Source organism: Perca flavescens, chromosome 13 (genome assembly GCF_004354835.1).
Source record: "Perca flavescens isolate YP-PL-M2 chromosome 13, PFLA_1.0, whole genome shotgun sequence".
NCBI lineage: Eukaryota > Metazoa > Chordata > Actinopteri > Perciformes > Percidae > Perca > Perca flavescens.
In genome coordinates, this window is record NC_041343.1 from 18,396,044 (window position 1) to 18,419,858 (window position 23,815).

The 23,815-nt window shown below is 38.0% G+C and overlaps 1 protein-coding gene across 1 annotated transcript; it reads right to left on the reverse strand.

Moving 5' to 3' along the window:
* Positions 1-1,528: 1,528 nt before the first annotated feature.
* On the reverse strand, positions 1,529-22,224 carry b3glctb (beta 3-glucosyltransferase b). The gene is made up of 15 exons (XM_028595341.1): positions 22,044-22,224; positions 19,854-19,891; positions 19,717-19,756; positions 19,197-19,306; positions 16,315-16,391; positions 16,073-16,184; positions 15,740-15,876; positions 15,135-15,198; positions 14,207-14,323; positions 13,616-13,685; positions 12,145-12,258; positions 5,658-5,757; positions 5,219-5,338; positions 2,822-2,966; positions 1,529-1,747 (listed from the first exon to the last, which is right to left on the reverse strand). The coding sequence occupies exons 1-15, from the start codon at positions 22,102-22,104 to the stop codon at positions 1,622-1,624; spliced, it is 1,431 nt and encodes a 476-aa protein (XP_028451142.1). The 5' UTR covers positions 22,105-22,224; the 3' UTR covers positions 1,529-1,621.
* Positions 22,225-23,815: the final 1,591 nt, after the last annotated feature.

Genomic DNA, 23,815 nt, shown 5'->3' on the forward strand with positions numbered 1-23,815 from the left:
TGATTCTCACTTCAAGCACATAATAGTCTGTAATGAGGCAAAAAAAAAACATGCACAAAAACGTTTTGTTAAATCCAATGGATATTTTCTTTTAAAGATATTCAAAAATGCAAACAGGTTTTTAGCTAGCACGCACAAACATTTATATATTCATGAAAACAGCTGCAAAATGGCATTTTAACACAGGCTTGCCATCTGTGGCTGTAATTACTTTTACTCCCATCCACACTGACTAAGCCACAAACACACAGTTCTGCTGTTCACAGATCAAAGATAAAATTCTACAAACTATTTTAAATTCCCCCATTAGAGACTCATTCACATCATCCTATTCTATGTGGTAACCAGCAAGTTCATAAAAAACATGTACATTTACACATCATGTTGTTATCATCAAGACTATTGTAAGTTATATGGTAAATGACTGCTTTGTTAATTGTCTCTATTCTTAGCTGACATGTATTTTAGCATCTTAGTATTGTTACCTGTTTAGTATTTTATTTTAGCTGTTGCCTGATTTTGTATTGTTTTGTGTGAAACTTTTTTGTGCTACCGTCATGACCAGGTCTCCGTAGAGTTTTCCAACCTCGAAGGGCCTTACCTGGCTAATTGAATAAAACAAAACAAAACACTGGATATCTCTTCACCAATAAAACACAGATCATATCAGATCACATTGTTGACATTATATCAAATATATTATCAGTCTTTCTTCAATAAATTAAATCTTGGTTCATGATTACAATTTTGTCTGGGGGTAAAGTGACAGCAGTGACACTCTGTAGAGCTGCAAAGTTGGGTGATAATTCTCTGCGATTGCTTAAACAAGTTGTGTCAGGGCACGTTTTCCAGGTCTCTCTGGACATCACAGACACTGTAGTGGTTGCTGCTGGTTTGCTCTATGCTGTTGAGCAAATTTGGATTGAATGTTTGTTTACATTACAGTGTACATACTGTATACACACAGTCTTTCTCATGGGGGTAAGCTTCTCCTCACAACGTGTAGCTCCTATGGCGCCATTTTGATGCTAACAAGCACTCACCCCCGTGAGCATCCCATTGACTGCCATTCATTTTGACGTCACTTTGACAGCGAATAACTTTACATCTGAAGCTTTTAAAGACTTTATTTGTCCATTGTTTATTTCTAAAGAAACACGACAATGTATAAAAGGCTCCATTACCTTGTATCTCATGTAAATAGGCTAACGATTGTGTCATAACCACGGGACTTTCTGTCACACATTAGAGCAATTACCGTATAGTACAGGAGAAGCTCGCAGGCAGTTTCGACTTACATTAGCTGTTTAAGTTTAATTACTAATGTTAACTAGCATTTTAGTTAGCAATAATTAGCCTGTGCCTATGTTATCTCCTTACATATACCTAAGCTCTCCGTCTCTGCAAGATTCAGAATGATTGAGATTTCTCTTGACACAGCTACAAGAAGACTTACAACTTTCAGACAGGTTGCTCACGTCACATTTACGTTGTCTCTCTCAGTTGGAGGCTGCGCAGTAACTCTAGCGCTCACTGGGAAAGTGCTTCTAATATCCTTCACTGGTCTCCGTCCAGAGCAACGGGATCTGTTGGTCCATTCTATATATCGTCTATGGTCTTTCTACAGTTCATCTCGTGGGTGGGTGTCCTGCAGCCAGTGTTTGTAGACGACCACAGGATCTATGTTCCAGTGCTTGTGGAAGGAGATGGCTTGCTCCAATGTCTCAGAGTAGTCATACGGTCGGGCCTAAAATATCAAGAACAAGTGGTTTATCTGTGTGTGTGTGTACACTCAGCAGTAACCGTCTTTTCAGAACGTCTTAGCGACTTAGAAATATATTCAAATATATTTCTATTGTTATTCATTCCCATGCATGCAGTCCACAGATCCTCGTTTAAACACTACACTGCGCTGACGTCTCTACCCCTCTATCCAACGGGAGTGGATGGCTAGCAAAAACAAAGCTCCTTAATCAGAAATGGATAAAGAAAAAGGTCTTTAGAATGGAAAGATGAGTTTCAAAGACCTTCCAGATGGTTTTCTCCACAAGACTAAAGTGATTTGCATGTACTGTCGATGGGAACTGAGTTACCACCGGCGTATGTCCAGTCTCAAATTCAACTTGATAATTAAAAACTCATGAAAATAAAGTACATTTAGAACAGATAAAAAAAAGATATTATATATATATTGACCAGTCATAATGATGGTTATAAAAGTAACAGGCCCAGCTGATCCCCCCTTTGTATATATATTGGTTTTAGATTAGGGTAGTAAATCTACTGTATTTGGGCATGATTGATATCACTGATTGATACCACTGATACCACCAATCTACTGGTCCCAGGTGCCCAAGCACAACCATATTCTTCACATATGTTGAATTGTATGCATGCCTGTAGACAATTTAAAAAAAATTTCAGCTGACCTGCTGTACACTGACCAACATTTTCACTCTAGGTTACTTTACATTACGTATAATTTGATCACTGTCTGGATATGTTAGTACCAAGTTACATAGACCTTTCCAGAATGTGTTCTTTGAATTTACAGTTACATCATATAATTTTCTTTATAGGACATTATAGAACACTATGGGACTTGTAAACTAAAGCTAGTGACCACCACATCATCAATTGATTGAGTATATCTCAACATTCAGGGGTTGAGAAGCAAATGTAGTTAAGGGAGGACCTCACAATCATATTAAGAACACACACAAGTAAGTGTGTGTGTGTGTGTGTGTGTGTGTGTGTGTGTGTGTGTGTGTGTGTGTGTGTGTGTGTGTGTGTGTGTGTGTGTGTGTCTACTGTTCTCTACCTGGTGGAACAGTGGACTGTGTGTGATGGGAACACCCAGGGAAGTGATGCACCTGCCCAGCACCATGTCATCTGGAGCATCATCACTGTAGCAGCGACAACCACTGGAAACTAGCCTGGACACCGCTACCCGACTGAACACCATCCTGCCCACAGAATACAGACATTTAAATAAGAATGGGACCTGTAAGAGGGAGTGTTCCTTGAATTTTGCTTTGTGCATCATTACTATCAGTGCTTCTAGCGCTGTTTTGTGTCACCAAAAAAGTTAGCTGGTGAACATAGTGGAGCATTTAGCAGCTAAAGAGGCAGATATTTCCCTTGGGTCGGTAGAGATTAAAAACAAAGCTAAAGTGATAGAATACAAAACCGATTTTACCTTGTCATTATCAAAAAAATGACAGTTTGGTGGGTAAATAGGACATACATAGAACCTCAAAATCCCATTGACACCTCTTTCCTCTGCAAATCTCACAATTTGAAACTGCCTCTGAAAACGGAAGCTGAACAAAGCTAAAAGTTGACGTCAACTTCTCAACTCCTCCTCATTTGGCTCTACCTTTGTAATGCCCCAAAATGTACATAGGCCACTAACTGATCTGAGGTCAGTTAGTCTTCTAAATCTAGGTCGCGCAAATCTCAGACACTTTATACATTGTTCGACTGCTGTTGCATTACTAAATTCACTTCTGAGACTTTTTTTATGCGAGAAATCAACTATATAAAGCTCAAATATGGGCCGTTTTACAAAGATTTATGGCTAATTGCAAATTTAGGACGACTGTTTCGGAGTTCAGCAGCTCCACAGTATGCCGTGGCAGCGGCGCAGTGCTTGCCCGGATCGCTGGCTTTCTGCCTGGACTGTCAGACCCCGCTGCACACTGGCTGGAGCTCTGTCAGGAGATACGGAATACTGGCCCAGAGAAAAGCGGACAATGGAGTGGGACATGTGGATTTAAATCAGTGGCGCATTGGACTCGCAATGGGCAGTGCGCGGGAGCTGCCTGTCGGCGGTGGTTCGTGGTACGTTAACTTTTTTTTCCAACATGGATCCTCAGGGAACGGTGTCAAAAGCATTGGTGTGTGTGTGTGTGTGTGTGTGTGTGTGTGTGTGTGTGTGTGTGTGTGCGTGCGTGCGTGTGCGTGTGCTTGTGCGTGCGCGACACACAGGAGAATGAATAGACTGTAACAAAACTCTATATCTGGTGCTTTGGGGACATGGGCACAGAGGGGAACGTGTGTATGTGTGTGTGTGTGCATGCTAAGCTCAACCAATCAGCGTGCAGCTCATCTAAATATTCATGAGCAGACCATATAAGGCAGAAAAGCTCTTGTTTCAGTCCAGTCCCATTCACCAGGGTAGCATTAGGTCCAAAAAAAACCGCAAAAGGAATATTTTCAGCCCAACCAATGTTACATACCCTATTAGGAAACCTTAAGGAACAGCGTGAAATACCGTATATAACCATTCTTTAAGGAGACTGACTGTTGGACTTACATTTATCAGGGGGCCACAATTAAGGCTCCAAATCAATTATAATGTTGCTCCGTATGTGTAAATAAGCAACAAGTTTTGTATTGCAACATACAAGTAGTCATTTGATCAATCAATAAACATATTGATTATAGCAGCTTTAAATTCTAGTCATGCCTGTATAACAAGATTTCCAACGATACTAGATTTGTCAAATGTGCAAAATTCTGTATGATTTTTAGATTAGATTTTCTTTTTTTGATTTTAGATCAATTCTCTATGATGCACGAGCATTAAATGTTTTCCATTTGATGATATGGTGCACTAATGAAAGATGGCTCTAAAATGTGGATTATTTTAGTATTTGCCAGAAAGCAGCTGCAATGAAGTTATGTGACAGGTAGACACAGACTGTACAATATATGCAACACTGTCATACTATATTGAGTTTTGTTTTACTGTAACATGGTTACCATGGTTAAAACCTGCAAAGCATCTTCATTCCCCATAACTGTGTTCAGACACAAAGCGAATTTAAGAGGCAGCACGGTCATACAATGGACATACAAAGTCAATGGAAAGAAATTACTCTAAAGTTGAAAATGTTACAACTTGAACAAAAAATGTGCGCGTTTCCTGGGGTTTTATGAATCTGCTCAATAACTGTACAGGAATTTTAAAGGGAAATAACAGGAAGAACCAGAGTTGAAAAAAAAAACATTCCCACAGAAATGAGTGTTGTGTCCATTGATAACTTACAGCTACCGTCTGTACAGCTCATAAATAGGCAGTTTGAGGCAAATGAGGACAAACAGTCCATGGGTTAAATTCACAGCGAACATTCGATTCACTTTCTGTCTGAACACCTCAACACCAGCAGCACAACCACACTGCCTTCACACTGCCTTCACCCCACAGCCTCACCCTCCTCCTCCTGTGGTGTAGCTGTATCCGTTCTGAAGCAAGCTGTAGCCGTATCTCTCCCCCAGGCTCACTGCTTCCTTTGGGTCATAGCAACGCAGCAGTCGCCGCAACCTGGGTAAACTATAGATGGACGATAATCAACAGAGGAACAGGAAGTGAGGTGCATGGATGCATTATTTCCAAAAACAAGCACATACCATAAACTGTATAGAGTGTATGTAGACACACAAAACAAGGTCCTAGCTACATCAAATATTTCTACAAAAGAGACTTAGTCTCGAGGGATTCTTATAAAACCATTTCTAAAGTTGTGTCTGTCTTAGTAAGTCACCACTGCAATATCAATCAAAAATGCATTTGGTTGGGATGTTGTTGTTGATGCTTCAATTGTTAAAATTCAGAGTGGTAGGTTTAAACAGAATATCTTCTCTCTTCTTACCTGATGAGTGTATCATCATCAACAATGAGTAGCCAATCAGCCTTTGGCACAGCTTTGCTCAAGAATTGCCTTAAGATGGCAAATGTCTTTCCACAATGCCCTGCAGGGAGATGACATGTGGACAAATAAGGTGAAAAAGATGAAGCAGGGGTTGTCAGTTTAGGTATGTGGCTCATGAGATCTAATCAGACCCCATGAAAGTATATCAACTGGCTGTTTTTGACCCCTAAGATAAATGTATTTATGAGTGGATTTGTGCTCAAACTGAAGAGGTCCACCATATATGACAGATCTGGACTGTTTGCTTATAAAAATGATTCCCCATTTTATTTAAGCTAGCTGGTTTGTTATGTGATAACGTGTGGGTGAAAAATGCAACACTGTTGATATTATTCATGGCAATTTTTCATTTGTCTGCCAATATTTTAAAATAGTTTTGATCCATGGTCATAAACTACACCCTCACTCACTCTGGCACTGCAAAAAAATATCTGTATTTACTTCATAGGTCAAATAAGATATTTTTGAAAATCTGGCAAATAGACAATGCACACAGGTACCGATGCCGTTTACTGTTGCAAACAGAGAACATACAATGTGTTTACATCAAGAAAAAGTAGCTAGGAGCGGTCTGTAACCATAACAGTGAAGAGGAAGGCAAAGAACAGTTGGGAATGATGAAAAAATATGTGAAAGAAAAATTAGATGTCCAATGTGGGGGATTACAAAAAGAAAAAAGGTATTGTACAGAGGACATGACAAGCACCGTGATACTTCCATCAGCCTGTGAACAAGAGCAGAGAGAGAAATATAAGAATGGATGTGAGAAAGAGATGGAGGTGTCATTGACATTGTACCTTTCCCTCTGCTGTGTGAATGGACTGAAAAGTACATTTGAGGGAGTGGCACAGACAGCGTAATCAGAGGCATCTCACACTAGAATACAGTTGTGGTTGAAAGGTTAATGCACTTGTAAAGGACATTTCATGAAAGCCTTGAGTTTCCAATAGAGAACCCTTGAATTGATAGTGGGGCCAATTGTGGTTGTATTGGATAATATGCCAAAATGTTTCTTGTTAGAAGGACAAATCCTTGGGGTAGTGCTTTATGTAATTTAGTAAAGTCTGATTTTAAGGGTTTGAAATTATGTTTGATGCAAAAATTTTCATAATTTAAAAATTGTCCGTTGGTATCCATTAATTCGACCATGGACCATATGCTTCTCCCATACCAATCCTCAAAGAATAGAGATTTATTGCGGTGCAAAATATATCTATTGTTCCAGAGTACAGATGTGTGGGGTGAGAAGTTATGTACGTATAACATGTTCCAATACAAGAGTATTTGTTTGTAAAACTCTGACAATTAAATAGGTAGTTTGTTAACATTAAAGTCCGCTCTGAGAAGAAATTCTAATCCTCCAATTTTCTTGAATAAGGTCTTTGGAATACAATACCAAAAGAAGTTGCTGTGTTTGATCCAAGATTTTAACCAATTTATTTGTAAGGTTCCATTAAGACAGTCAAAGTCAATAACTTTTAGTCCTCCATCCTTTGTGTCTTTAACCATATTGCTTTTCTTCATATAATGTGGTTTCTCCAAATGAAGTTTAGGTTGATTTGGTTGATAGATTTAATCCAATTGTTTGGAATGGCATTGGAGTAGGCTGGATAAGTACATCTTGATAAACACTCCATCTTAGTTAGGTAAATTCGACCTAGTATTGATAGGTCCCTCTGTAGCCATATATTTCGTCTTGATTTGCATTCTTTAATTTTATTTTCTACATTCAGAAGTTGGCTTTGTTTTTGGTCCTTGGAGAGGTAAATCCCCAGGTATTTGATTTCTGATTTAATAGGGATATTACAGTGTCATGTACATCCAGCAATTCACACTTTTTTAAGTTTAATGTTAGACCTGAGACTTTTGAGAATTTTTCAATTTTGGCAATAGTTGTTGATATTTGGTATTTATCTTTTAAGAATATTGTTGTGTCATCCGCTAGTTGGCTTATTATTATGTCTGTGCCAAGTACATTATGTTTTTTAATATCATTACAGTTTTTTATATAGACTGCTAGCATTTCTGTGGCTAAGATGAACAGGTATGGTGAGATGGGGCAACCTTGAGGAATACCCACATTAATCTTGAAGCTTGGGGTGGTACCGCTAGATAATAGGACACAGCTACTAATAACACAATATAATCCACCAACCCATTTTCTAAATTGGATTCAAAATCCAAAGTGTTTGAGCGCCGAAAGAATAAATGGATGCTCCACGGAGTCGAATGCTTTATAGAAGTCTAAAAAAAGAAGGAAACCATCATCCTCTATTTGGTTTCTGTACACAATGATGTCCATTATCAATCTTATATTGTTGTGGATTGACCTTCCTTTTAAGAACCCTGACTGTGTATCTGCAATAATATTTGAAATCCCTGTTTGAAGACGAGAAGCAAAGCTGTAAGTTAGGAATTTGTAGTCTGAATTTCTGAGTGTAATGGGTCTTCTGTTATCTATAATTCTGGGGTCTTTCCCCGGTTTTGGAATTGAGATGATAACTCCATGTCTCATTGTTGGTGGAAGCACACATGTTTCAAATATTTCGAAAAAAAGACTTGTAGCAGCAGGTCTCTTAAATCTACCCAAAAATGTCTGTAAAAGTCACATGTGAGACTGTCAGATCCAGGGGCTTTGTTAAGAGAAAGACGACCAATTACTACATCAAGTTATGTAATTGTTATGTGACTGTCACATGTTTCTTTGAGGCCATCCTCTATTTTTGGAATATGTTTTGCTATGTCCTGAAAAAAATTCTGACAGTTCACGCTAGAAAATTTAGAGCTATAGAGCTGGCTATAGAATTTCCAGATTTCTGAAGAGATCAATTTTTCATCTGTGACTTCATTATTATCAACCATCAGGGATCTGATGCTATTTTTTTTTCCTGTCTTCTTTTTTCAAGACCACAGAAATACGCTGAATTTTTTTCACCCTCCTCTATCCACTTAGCTCTGGATCTAATAAACGCCCCTTGGGCCTTACGACTGTAGATTTCATCTAGTTTAGGTTGTAGGTTTAAAATCATTTGTCTATCGTCTTCAGTTGGGTTTGGTCTATTGCAGTACATATTTAACTGATTAATAATGTCTACTTCTTGTTTTTCACTATCTTTTTTAATTGTTTTACTGAATGAGATGGTAAATTAGCGTATTTTATATTTTAGGAATTCCCACTTTTTGGTAGCAGTTAGCTCCTCAGAATTGGCATATTCTTTAATTAATAATTTGATTTGTTGGCAGTAGTTATTATTTTTGAGCAGGCTGGAGTTAAACTTCCAATATGCGTGTGAGTGGACATTGTTGCCATTGGGTTTGATCTGTAGTAGAATAACACTATGATCTGTTAGAGGTGCAGCAGAAATATCAGAGCTAATATTATAAGCTAGCAAATGATTTGCAATCAACCAGTGATCAATTCTGGATTTATAATTGTGGATTGAGCTAAACCAGAAGTATTTAGATATTTCTGGATTTAAGTGTCTCCAAGTATCAATCAAATTTTGTTTTTCGCAAAAGCTTGTGAATATTGTATTTGGGTGACTTGCAGAGTATCTGCAAGGGTATTTATCAAACAAATCATCATGAACTAGGTTTAGGTCGCCGCCAATGATGATGTTATCAGTTGAGTGTGTTAATTTGAGATTGTCTAAATGTAAACTAATTTGTTCAAGTAGGTTGTGGTTTTCTCTACTAATATTATATCCATAAATGTTGACTAAGATGAATTTCAGACCATCTATGTTTATGATAAGAATCAGCCAGTTGTCAAAAAAATTATATTTTACTTCTTCCCTTTACAAAATAAAAAAATACTTTTTCTTTTGGTCATGTCTCTTAAACCCCTTGCATTAACAGAAATTAGAGGAATGTTACTCTTTAAACTGAACATGGAACAAAAACAAAAAAATATTAATAAACAATCAACAACAACGGATTGCTGAACTTACTTAAAACAGCAGTAAAAGTTTCCTATCAAGAATAGATAATAGTAGCAAAACCCCGAGAATACGTTTTCATTCAAACTCACTTGTTTTCGGGATTCAAAGGACCTGGATAGTTGTGTCTATGGTGAGACTTTTTGTCCATTAATGAAAGCATGAGGGCCCCCGGAACACTGCCTTTAGTCCTGCCTTCCTTGCTTGTTCAATTTTCGGCCACACAGCCCTCCGCGCCTCTCTGTCTTCCTTGGTGAGGTCAAAACGGATGTTGAGATCCTTGCAGACGGGGTGAAGTTTGGTGATCCGCCAGAGTTTGTCCCTGAAGTGGCGTCCTGTGAACTGCATGATGATCTGACGAGGGCGGTTGATGTTACTCGGCCCCAGTCGGTGTACCGAATCCAGGATGAAATCAATCTTCTCCTTCCAGCGTGGCACAATCTTTCCGATGATATCAGAGATGATTTGTCGATGTTTTCGTCTTTTCCCTCCTGTAAGCCATTTACTCGCAGGTTCCACCTTCTTTTATAACGCTCCAACTCTACAGCCCTTTTTTCAGGGTGTTGTTGAGTTAAAAGTTCATTCTGTTGATATTCAAGGCTTTGCTACTCTGAGCCATTCACAGTGCGTCTGCTCTCGCCGCCATCTTGAGCCACCTCCACTTGTAAACAGCTTTCACATCAACTTCCGAGTTGTAATTACGACTGGGATTTTTTCTTGATTTTTCATCTTTACCATCCATCTCATATGATAAGCATAAGCAGGTATAATGTTTACCATGTTAACCACCATAGTATAGCTTGTTAGCATATACTAACACTTGCTAATTTAGCCCAAAACATACAGCTTTTAGGGCTGTCAGCATTAACGCGTTAATTTATTTTCACTTCACTCGGCTTCACGTCGTGCCTAACAGGCAACTATTTTGACCCTTGGCTGCACCTTTACTTATCATCAAGTTGCCATTCTTCCTCATAACACATCCTCCTGCTGCAGGCTGCAGGTATGATGGAGAAATGCAGCAGCAACACAATTCTGAATTGCGATTTTTATTTTCCAAAACTCCCGGATGACTTGTAGACAAGTACAAAGCCATATGCACATTGTGTAAAGCCGAATTAAAATATCACCGAAGCACGTCAAGCTTGAGCTACCAGCTACAAGCTAAGCATAGCACAGTTAACGTGACTCAGGTTGATGAAACCAAAGAGCAAAGTGCAAACGCTGTCTCATCAACCGGTGATCACTGGACGTCAGTGAGTAATCAAAATTATTTAGAAGTTACTGCACACTTTATTGACTCTAGTAAGTAGGGTTGGGTACCAAAACATGCCAACCTATACCGTAGTAACAAGACCGAATAAGAACAAATATTTTGGTGCCTGACTTTACACTACACCTGACAGCAGGTAACGTTAGCCTACCTTTAGCTAACAGTTGGATTAAACATGGTTAAAATGCTGACAGCTAACGTTAACGTGTAAAGTGTGACTGTATTTCACTGTAGAGGATTCCATCAGCGGGACGTAACAGTCTGCTCTGCAGCGCAGCAGCTGCCGTTGTTGGAATTAAACAACACAGACGGTGCGTTCACTTAAAACAGGTAGCCTCGTGGTGCATTCACAGTAATTGTAAAATACCCTTTTCCCATCTGGTGGTTGTTTTTGTTGTTAAACAGCAATTTACTGGTGAAATAAGTTATTGTTATAGTTATTACATTATTACTAAAATTTTGACCATGGCAAGTTTCTGAGTGTTGTTTAGTACCCTTCTTTTTTTTCTTTTTTTTTCTTTTGTTTACAGTAAATAAATAATAAACTAATACAAATCTTAAAGTCAAGTTCATAAAGTAACTTTCTTTGCATTAATTTGATTCCCAATCAAGATACACTGGTAAGAATTGCTTTCCATTGTTAATATGTACTTAAAAACAGTTGTGAAATGCAAAATAATAGAATTTTAATCATGTGATAAAACATGTGATTAATTGCGATTAACTATAGAAATTCAGCGATTAATCGCAATTAAAAAAAAATCATCGTTTGACAGCCCTAACAGCTTTATTAGTTTTTCCAGATATTTTGTCAAAAATCAATGTAATGGACAAATTAAACATGATGGGGCTAGATGAAAACTCTAAGGATCACCAAAGTCAGTGGGATTCATCTTCTGGGGACCATGAATATCTGTACAAAACATTATGCCAATCCACTCAATAAGTGGAAACTTGCTGGTGGCGCTAGAGGAAAAGTCAGGAATCAATAAAATTATTCAAATTTTCTGCACATCATCTATTGACAACTTGCCTATCACCATCCATCCCCTCATTTTTCAGCTACCTATTCTAGTCAGGGTTGTATGGCCTATAGGCATCACAAACACCCTCCAACTCTGCAACTTCCTTCTCCAGCTCCTTCTGGGGCATCCCAAAGTGCTTCCAAGACAAGCTCTGTGATTTAATCCCTCCAACATATCCTGGATCAGCTCACCTCTCTCAGTGTTGGGCACTCCCAGACTGATTGTGGGTATGGAGGCATCAGTGACATCGCTGTAATACTCTAAAAACCCAGCGTCTTTCTCCCAGGTTGCCTTCACAATTGGTACTGTGAGGAGAAAGGGGAGAGGAACAAAAAGAGACCAGGTGGGGGGGAGAAAAATTAACCTCAAACAACACTGAATCATAGAGACACATACAGAGCTCATAATTAAAACTATCTTGTGAGTCCCTGCTGCTGCAAACTGGGAGAATAATACAATTCAGGCTGTCTTTGAACAAAACACTGGATAACTACATGCTTACTCACTGCATGTTGATGTTCAAAATGTTCAAAACTCTACGTTATCCTACGTTAATTCATTCTCAAACAAATCCACTAACTAATTGATACTAAACACAATTCTTATAACCTGAATTTAAAGTAACAGCCAAGCTAATCAAACACGGTTCTTTGATTTTGTTAATCACTTTTAAAAAGTCAGTTTTGACCATAAAAGACATCAGTGTTTTGGATAATTACATACACTGCTGCAATTTCAGTGGACAACCTAGATGAGGCTGTGGATTTCAACAAGTAGATTTCACCTGACAGGTTAACTAGGACCGAATGACCAGTTAAGCAAGGGTCAGTAAACAAAAAAGCAGTGACAAATTAAAAGAGTTCAGTGCATCTTTTGCAGCTAAATGTCCTGTAATTTACATTTCATTTCCATTTATTCTGTGATAAACTTACACTGAAAAAGTTCATCTTGGCAACAACTAGTGAAACTTTTGCACAAAAAGTATAGCACAAATCATCAATAACTTTCAAGTGTAACTAAGAGTTTACAAATGTGTTGGGACAGTTTGGCTTGCAAAAAGCTAGTAAGTGGAAATATAAAAAAAATTATTGTATGCCATCTAGTAGTTGAGATGTATTACTGAACTTGAAAAAATTCTCTTCACTGCACCTTTACAATGGACAAAATTTATAATATTGTACTTAATGAGACAGTGGTAGAAAATAATTGCACATTTACAATATCAGTGTTAGAAGTACTCTAATTGAGTGAAAGTTATGCTACAGTACTTTATACTTCAACTTCACTACATGTCAGGGAAACCTTTTACGTTTTACTCCACTACATTTATTTGAGGGACATAGCTGCAGTTTTTATTCAGATCAGTTACAGGTTACAGTTTTTCTGCAAAACGAGTATTTGACTTTTGATATATAAGTGCGTTTTGCTGAAAATACTTCTGTACTTTTAATTAAGCAGGATTTTGAATGCAGGACTTTTACTCATCATAAATTACAAATAAACACATTAATTAATTAACTAATTACAAATTAATTAATTCATTAATATTGCTACGTTTACTTAAGTTAAGGATCTTAATATGTCTTCCACCACTGCAGGTTGTAATATTTTCTAATGAATGAAACTGTTTTTGTCCTTCAAAAAGGGTTGGGAGTAACGCACCTCGCTCTGAGTGGAATTTTTGGCAAGTTTTCACGGCAACAAATACATCATTCTTCGACACCGGATCTCCCTAGAAAAGAAGGAAAGAAAAAAAAAGTCCCTCTTCATTAAAAACATGATGTGCCATAGCTATAAAACTGTAAAAACGTGCACAGGTGAACACAAACAGTGTGCGGTGCGACAACACACAGGATGTAGACTTTAAATTTGTCGGGATGGCAACACATGGTCCTAACAGTACTACCACATATTATCATCTGGCCAGACATTCTGGCATAACAAAGAGTATGTAGTCCAAATATAAGGTCTACTTAACTTTGTATTGTAATAATACATTTGTTTAATGGTGTGCAAAGTCCATTACATGCTGAGAAAATGTTGCTTCTATATTTTAGGTGTATAGAAATTAAGACAGAATTTTAGCACTACCACCAATTTCAAATAAGCTCTTGGCCATTAGTCTTGTCACACCTGCTGCTTCTTTACACTATGTCTTGGCCAGAGATTTGGCTCTCGTTAAAAACCTGTTGCAAATTTTAATGTCACCCAAATATAGTGATGTAAACATCAATAAATAAGATTTGCACATACACAGTTGGGCAGGTAGGATGCAAATGTCGTAGCACAGTTGTCTCTCGTCTCTTTACAAAACTCTGGAACTGCTGTCAGTTTTGGTCCATTTCCGTCCTCCCAAATATACAACGCAATCTAGAAAAACAGAAACAGACATGAAGACAGATGTAGGCCTTAGGGGGTAACAGTTGAAACAGTGATTTGCAGTGATAAGTACAAGAGCTCACCTGGGTCCTCAAACAGTAAATATCTTTTGTTTCCTGGTAGCTCTGGACCTCTTAATAACTCAGTCACATACACTTACTTACCTGATAAATTGTTTATTTTGTATTACCCGTAAGCCATTAAAGAATTTCAAAAGGGGACACACAGCTCGAGGTTTATGACTCTCGCTATGCATTTTAATGAAATCATTCCCTTGCTTTCAAGGAGGAGTAACATTATGAATGAATGTCTTTTCTTGGTCTGGACACCAGAAAAGTAAACTTTGTTTTGATTTTGAATTTACTCTCATATTAGGACTAATTTTAAAACATTCCATAGAAAATTACTTTTTTTTCATAATGAAAAAATTATTATTCACATTATTCACATTCTGCCCATACCCACAAAAAACATTCTTAGAGACATTCAGAAGTAGAGCTTTTGCATTAATAATATAAAAATAGAGCTACCAAAAGCTGCAGGCATAGAAAGCTCCTGAGCATTTTAGCTCAGCAGACAGCCTGGAAGATGGCACTGCTTATCACAGCAATTGTTGAGGCGCAAAGTACAATTTAACCACAACAGAGTCTTAACAATAGTAATCCTTCACATCGGGGTCCTGCATCACCAAGTCAGGGTTTGTAATTTGCAATAATGATCCTACATTATCCCTTACTGTACATAGCGACAGGCAGGAGAGGACACACAGATTTATGAACTCCTGGAAATTGTTTCAAAGTACCTCATGTTTCAGGTCGATGGTAAAATCGGACTTTGGATGCTCGTGTTGGAGCCGCTTAGTGAGTCTGAAACACATGAAAGTGGAAGATGTTGAAAGACGAGAAACAGCAGAATAGAAGTGGGAACTTTCCTACCTTGTATATGAGAATGTACATTAGTAAGTCATGGAAGTCCTGAGTCGTTGGTTTGGTTCAGCAATCCCTTTGACTCCTGTTTTATCTTAATATAAAATATATAAAAATGTGCATGTTCTACATTAAATACCAATGTGTCATTTCATCATTCAAAAGTATTTGAGTCTATGCTTAGTAGATTAAAAGGTACTTCTGAAGATAGGACCTTTAATGGGCCTACATAAAAATCAATGGACTGCCTGTTTAAATTTCAAGCGTAGACAAAAATGTGATTGTGACATTTTCATTTTAATGTGGACTGGGTCTTCATTTCCAACACCATGTCCTGTAATAGTCTCAACTACTTTAACACTGAGATGATGATATGAAGGCATTCTTGCTGCCGTGGACCAACCCTTTCTTAAAGATTTTTTTTTTATGTCAAATAAAGAAAGGAAAGAAACATATCAGTGACACATTCATGTGCAGACACCTCTGGAGCAGTGGCGTGCTGAGAGCCCAGCCTGCCGCAGGATCAGGATAACTAAAGGAACTGGGGTCTTCAGAGAACGCATAGTGGTGGATAATGGAGGCCTCGTTGTCTTGGAGACGCTTACCCAAAAACCATTCCTGTGAGTTGCAAAAAGGGGCATTAGGCATGGTAATATGAAAAGAAAGTTGCTCAGTCATTTTCTTGGCATTGCTTGTTTATAGTCAGAGCAGGGAAGTAGATCAACCATCGAGACATTCATATAGCAAAGAAGGCTGTATAATACAGATAGTATTGTTAGGAAGATGTTTGCATGTCATGGTGCATGCATCTCACCTCTTGGACTTGATATCTGTGGAGGACCTGCAGCAGAGCAGGCAATGCGACGCTGGTTTCCTCCTCTATGAAGAAAAACCAGGATGCCGACTGGCCATAATTGGCAGACAGACTGGAAAGATCCACACAAAGCCAAATACTTTATGCAATTACTTCCCCCGTAGGAATCAATAAAGCTAAATTCAATTATATCTTATTTGATTAATTTGTTTATCATCTCCATATGTGCGTTTACCACTCACTAAGGAAGCACAGGGAGGATACTCCAATCCCCTTCATACTCTGACAGCTCATGGAGAAGAAGAACAACTGGTACTCCCTGCGTGAAACAAAATGATTGGATAAGGAAATTAGTACAAACTGTGTGTGTGTGTGTGTGTGTGTGTGTGTGTGTGTGTGTGTGTGTGTGTGTGATAAAACTAAGAGTTACAACACTGAGGTAATGAGGTAATGGTGTGATGGTGAGGATAAGCCAAAAATATTCATGACAATCTATCTAACTACACACCTTAGGTCTATCAAAAACCAAACATGGGTGAATTGAAGTGTTAAATCACACTGAAGACATCTCTTTGAAACTGCTTTACTGTTTTGCAAAAAGATCGCACATAAAATTTAAAACTGAGGGCTTTGAGGGAACACGATTTACACCAAGACAATAAAGACAACAAAGGACTTGCTGGAGGACGGTGTGAATTGTTTACCACCAGAGGGCACTGTAAAAGGGTAATTGTCTCCCTGAGGGATGCTAATAACATAAGTGAGAAGAGCATGCATTGGTTTTCAGAATAAACTGTTTCCAGAGATTAACCAAAAAGTACATTAATCACTTTTTTGTGGTTTAAACATTCCTTGTGAAAAGATACAAGAAGTATAAACATAAGTGACTCTGTGGAGGAAATGATACATGCTGCCCTGACTGACACTGACAGATGATCTGCCGAATACACCTAGACATGTTGGTGGGTGGCGAGGCCTTGAACAAGTTAACTGAAACATCCTGCTGTGTTTACTGTTTGAAATGTTATACATCATTATAGTTTTGACGATGACAGGCAGAACAAGGGGAAAGAGTTGATTAGGAGTCTTCTGTTTTTAAGACTCCCTCCTCTCTAAATGACTCGTACAGAAGAACTCACAAATCTCTTCCACGCATATTCACAGCACTGACAGAGACATAGTTGGCAGGATCGAAAAGTATAGCCAAGAATAAGGTTGAAATGAGTCAGTGTCTGTTTCTTACTTGTCTAGGCAGAGATCAAGTCCCCCAAGTGCCAAAGAGTGACCAAAAGCAAAGTCAATAGTTTTTAATTGGTGACAATGACGAGGTTTTTCCTGGCTGCAGAGCTCTAAATGTAGCAACTGAAACATGTGCATTATGTCAATACAACAGGACTGTCGTGCAGAACTCACTGTCATTAAGCTACGTATTTCATTATTCAGAGAGGTGTTTCTGTTTTTTTAGCCTACACTCATTGATATAAATGGGGTGGACAAAATAATAGAAACACCTGTCAGTATAAAGCAATACAATTCAAGAGCACCACGAAATGTAGCCTTTATTTAAATGATCAGTTGAATCAACATCTGGCTTAAACAGTTTCAACAAAAACTGAACATTATAACCTTCATGAAGGCAAGATTTTTGCTGAACTGTTGTATTAGACCACATTAGTTTTGTTAAGTATACCTAATAAATGTAACAGCTAAAAGTGACATTTTGGAATTAAGTGAAAATTTCTTCTTTTATTTACTCCCTCTTGCCCTATGAAGAATAAAATATATATTTTTTTACTTTTGGAAATATACTTATACACTTTTATATTAAAGTATGGTTACTTTATGTCCACACAGACATCTACACATTGAAAGATCACATGCAAGCACATCTCTTCTCGGGTCCACCTCAGGTTCTGAGGGTGTGAGATGGGGTTATTATCCGCTGTAAGTGTTGTGATGAGATGTGGACGAAATGAGCTGAGAGCGTGGCGGCCAAATGGGGCGACTCTGTATTGAGGTTGGTACGATGAGGCTGACAAGACGCAGCATTGGCCCTGACGTGTTGGATTAAAAGCCTGCACTTACGGCCAATAACAATAAAAAGTAATGTGTTTATCGCTATATAAATGCTAATGTGGATATAAATCTGTGTAAACAAAGCACTAACATTAAAAATGAGATGCTGCTGCTAATATTTAAGCGGCATCATGACCACAGCTGTGTAACTATGATTTACTGCATGACAAAACAAACCAATATACAAAACACAAGAAGACAGCCATACGTCAGTCAGACAACAAGCTGTCAGAGTTTGATAATGATTATGAGTTGGCAACTGTTAGCTATGGGAGTGGTTTTCAAAGTGGGGTCCAGGGTTGAGGGGGGGGTTCCAGGGGGTCTCCAGCAAAAAGGGGAATCATTTATTTTTACTATAATTCCATCCATAAGTAACACAATGTATGACTATTTTTTATCATGGGTTCATACACTTTCTGTAATAAAACATCTAAAAGCAAAAATCCTATCAGGTCGGGGACCCTGGGACAAAATCTTATCAAATGAGGGTCCATGCTCTAATTTGTGTCAGTTTAGGGGCCTTGGTGTGAAAAAGCTACGGAACCACTGAGCTATAGTTTCACACGAGACCAGAGTGGTGTGTGAGGCTGGTGAAGTGTTGTCATGTGTGCGCATGTGCATTATTAAATCATTCTTTATTTGAAAAGCTTTTAAAATTGTAACCCTGCTGACATTTTTTATTAAATGTATCGATAATCATGTTACCTCTTTTTGTTTCCGTAACTTTAACGGAATGCAGTTACCTTTTTTTATATCCTTAAAATGTTCCATGTATTCTGTTACTACCCAAGCCTGGTTATACTTCAGTCAAAAAACCCATGACCCACAATCTGCACTCGTTCAAAACAGCTTACAATCAATGTCTAACTTGCTGTAATAAACATCAAATCAAAAAGAGAAAGCTTTTACTCATCTACCACACACACACACACACACACACACACACACACACACACACACACACACACACACGTTGACACACAAACAGCACAGAACAAAGACCAGAGCCAAGATCTAAACCCAGAAACGACTGCCTGCCATATGTTACCTGTCCCAGCTCAGCTGCCTGCTTCAGAACTTCCACCTTTCTCTGACCGCCTCGGCGGGCGTGGAAGGAGTTCCTCTGACTCTGGATCACTAACACCACCTTGTCCAATCCTGAGATAAAGGTGGACAGAAAAGGCAGAGTGATGACAAATTAGGAAATGCAAAGAGACATGATGATGCAAAGAAACAGGGAATTTGTGAACTCATTTGTTTTCTTGCCAGGAAAACCTCACAGTAATGACAAGACTCCACCAAGTACAACACATAACTTGTAAAACTACAATTTAACATTTTTACACTTCAGTTTATGTATGGATTAAACAAACAGGATATAACATTACTTAATTTATGAGTCCATGTCCTCCTATTACCCTCAGATGTATTTATTTTAATGAACAATCTTAAAGATTTTGGTGTCTGAGCTGAGCTTTTCTTTCACATTCTGGATTAAATCAAATGTCATTAATATGCACTCTGGATAACACATAATCAGTCCATCTGCAGTGAAATCCCTCACTCACCAACAGAGCTGTGTGCCGTGTGCTGCTGGTGCTCTGCAGCCTGCAGGGAGTCAAAGGGATTCTCGTTAAGTCTGACACACACTGCTGAGCCACATGGTAAAGCACAATCACAGCAGGAATCTGGGAGCGGCACTTACATGAGCACGACCTGTGTGTTTGTCTCCAGCAGAGGCACCTTAAGACGGTCAGAAAAGAAGCAGGAATATCTCATCAAAATTCATTAATTAGTTGTGCTGAGTCACAAGTAGCCAGTTAATCCCTGTTTTACATCATTTTAAATAGTTGAAAAAATAATATCTTTGGGTTTTGGACTGAATATGTCACCTTGAACTTTGAGACATTTCTGGCAGTCAATATCTAAAACTACTAGACACATTAGCCAGTACAGGAAATAATTGTTTAAAGCCCATTAATAAGCACATATGTCTGTCAATATACTTGTCTTCATATTAAACGCTAGTGCAGCAAGTATAAACTGTGTATATTATTGCAAAAAGGAACCATTTTCACTAACATTTAACATCTTGACACAACCGTAGTAGTATGAAATGTAATAATGGTGCAAGTACAGCCCCAGCAGTAGCAGACTCAGCTGCAGTAGTAGAGTTATGTCTGCACCAACACTTCTTATAATTATCCTAACAATATACAACTAAGACTTTTAATCTAAAAAAAAAAACCTCAAAACAGACTTTAAAAGCAGGGCAGTGCGTATTTATGTTGGTAAACATATCCTCCTTATAAGGGTCAACAAGTATAATGGTGTATATAAGCATGTCAATCTATGCCAAGGGTAGAGATATGGCTGGAAAGTGCCATTGTAATAATAATAATTTATACTAATAATTTATACAGTTTATTGATCCCCAGTGGGGAAATTACAATTTACAATTTGTTTTTACAATTTACAAAATATTGTGCCGTTCTTTGTGGCGTGGAAAGTCCATTAATACTTTTATTTGAGACAGGCTTGATGTAGCTGTAAATTATTTTTTCAAACTAGAAAAACATGATCTGGAGATGTTGAATTTCTTCTAATCTAACCAACAACAACAAAAATGCTTTTAAATACTGTAAAATTGAGATGAGAAATAGCCCATGCGGTAGCTGAACCATCATGTGTTTTATATTTCCTTGTTCAAGGCCCTTCCACTCACACAGGTGACTCATGCAGTTATTAGTAATTAATCTGGCTGATTTGATGTTTTCTCAATCTACAGCAGGTAGAAGGAAGGTACTGTGTGTACAATCAAGACATAAGGTTTTATGTTTTTATATGCTTGCTCTGTAAAGCACTTTGGTCTGTCTAGCGGCTGTTTAAATGTGCTATATAAATAAATGAACTTGAACTATATTTCCTTTTGGCTATCATTTGATATTTCAAGCAAATAAATATATAAATAATATGTATTTCCACCCATATCAGCCAAAAGGCCTTTTCACAGCAGAAATTTTGACTTGTTATGGTCAACACAGGTGTAATAAATAACATTAATGATTGAGTGTCCCAGTAAGCGTAATAGTAGAGGGAATGCAGACAATATTTATGTTAATTACACCTGTGCTTTTTCTGCTATGACATATGAAAGATGAAAAGGGCTTATAGCAATAATGTAAAAAAATATATACTATGAACGACCACATAAAATGTCTACGCTCTGTGGCAATACTAATGATATGATATGCATTTTGTAAATTATTTTATTATTAACTAAAACAGGTTATGCTTTTCAGTGTCTATTTTAAAGACCCTGCACTGCACACCCATGACACACCCCCACAGGTGTTTCCACTTATCCTGATTAGACCAGAGCCGGTTTCTCAGAACTGTGTTGGCTTGTTTGATTGACATTTCCCTCGCCCTCCTATTAGTTTTGATGCCTCTGATAGGTCAGTACAACTTACACCACGGGGTTACAGACAAACGTGAAGTATAGTAGCCTACAAACCCCCATGGGAACCATAGACTAAACAATAATGGGATGACCTGCGTTTGTTAGTGGTGTGTCAAGCTAGTCACTATAAATGTACCAGTTCCTGTTTTGCATTCAAAAATAAAACTTATCCAATATTTTGGAGCAAAGCATGTAACATGCTGTCAATGACGAATAACTCAAGTGGGTAATTTATAAGTAAATATATCTATTGATACATCTTTCCAAATATAATGCACTCCATGTCTTGTTTAATTACATTGATAACTTCACACTGAAGGCCAAATCAAACCAACTTCCGGTATTTTTCAGCCGGCCTGACGCAGTGTCTCCTGCTTTAGTGCTAGCGGTTTAGCTAGTTGTCTCAGTAGGGCATTGATTGACCCCACTTACCAAGCCAAAGAAGAAGCACAGCGACCAGTTTGCATCCGTTCACCGCATTATGGTGTGACATGGTTCCCGTGGCTGCTGTTTTTCGTTTGAAATCACCGTCTTTTAATGGCGAATTGAAGAAAGTGGTTAGCTAGTAGCTACATTCCTGCACTGGCAGAACTCTGTGTTCGACTGTAGTGACTGTTAGTGCGGAGCTTTAGAGACCCCTAGCGGTCACTAGTATATTAGGTTACTACCTTGACATTCTGTACACTAGAATAATATTGTGCCCTGGTCGTTTGATATAACGTTAATATATAACGTATATAATGTAAGTTACACTAACGTACACTATTTTTCATGGTTACAGTAAATAGGCATTAATTAGGACAGTTTTATTTATGCCTATCAGTTGTGGACCATAAGTTACTTAAGTACAATTTTGAGGTATGCCTACATTATCTCAGTATTGATATTATTATTATACTTCTACATCACTACAATTCAATGACAAAAATTGTACTATTTACTCCACTACAGGGACTTGACAGCTAGGCTGTTTACCAAGAAGATAATGATTTTAGCCTACTTATACAAATATGATTGACTGATAAATATATAGGCTAGTAGACTACTCAACAGTAGCCTATATATAGTTAAAATTAGCTGCTTAAATGTTGGTCAATTAGTTATAATAATCCAGTATTATATGATAATATAACACTGACACTGCCTAATGAGTACTTTAGGTACAGTGTGTAGATAATGCTAATGTAGGCCTACCTTTACCTCTCTGTTTGATTTGATTTTTGACAAAGCAACAGTACAGCAGAGGAGTCCATTAGATCAGACAAACTGTTACTAAGTGTACAATTTTAAACTTTTCCTTCTCAGTCCTGCATATCTACAAAAGCAGCACTGAATTTAATCTCTGTTCTGATCTGAGAGCAGTAGCCTACATTCTCTGTCTACCCTCCACATGGAGGTCAGAGGTTAGCCTCGCACAAATAAACAGACAATAAACAAGTAAAGATAAACTAGACTTTATGAGCTGTACAAAGGTTTGTTTGTGGGCAAGGTGGGATGTTGTATTTTGTTACCAATATAGGGCAGGTACAGTCTCAAATGAGGTAGAGGTATCCCAAAAGGAGGCTGAAAGCATGATTTCTGTTGTAGGCATGCAGACTGGTCGAAACAGCGGTTTTTCTGACCACTGAGTCTAAACCTGGACCTCTTGGCCACACAAATTAAACGGGCTGGTTCTGCTGTGAAACCACAGTGAGTGTTCACATTTGTGTGCAAATAAAGTGAACTTAACGGAGAGAAATCCAAACGAGAGGGAGAGAGAGCTGTGTCAGCTTGAAAGTTTTGAGGAAAATGTAAATAAGAAGAAGGATAAACTGCTATAATTCACTCTAAAACAACTGGATAAAGTTGAACTTTATCAAACAGTTATTGGTGTCAATAAAACAAGAGCTATAATTGATCTATGGATCTGTTTTTTACTCTGGTGTGTTATTTGCTGAAGAAAACTATTGTAAATAGGCCTACATGTATTCATCTGAAAAGGTCTGAGCAAACATTGCTTATGGATAAAATATGCAAGTTTGTTGATATAATACACAAATATGCAGCACATTAATCTTGTCATTGCTCCACAGAGGTTCTCAGGTGACTAATTATGTTTAAATTTGGGTGCTGTACTTTTCCTTCTCAGTTCAAGAGTCCCCCTGCAGCTGTTTCCATGCAAGGCCAAATGCTGCCTTCAAGTGGCTTCTCATAAACTCTTGCAT

Coding starts and splice junctions, on each gene's coding strand:
- b3glctb (XM_028595341.1), bottom strand. CDS start 22,104: ATGTCACACCATAATGCGGTGAACGGATGCAAACTGGTCGCTGTGCTT. Junction 19,892..22,043: donor TGTGCTTCTTCTTTGGCTTG/GTAAGTGGGGTC, acceptor GACCGTCTTAAG/GTGCCTCTGCTGGAGACAAA. Junction 1,748..2,821: donor ACAGTCCACTGTTCCACCAG/GTAGAGAACAGT, acceptor TTGATATTTTAG/GCCCGACCGTATGACTACTC.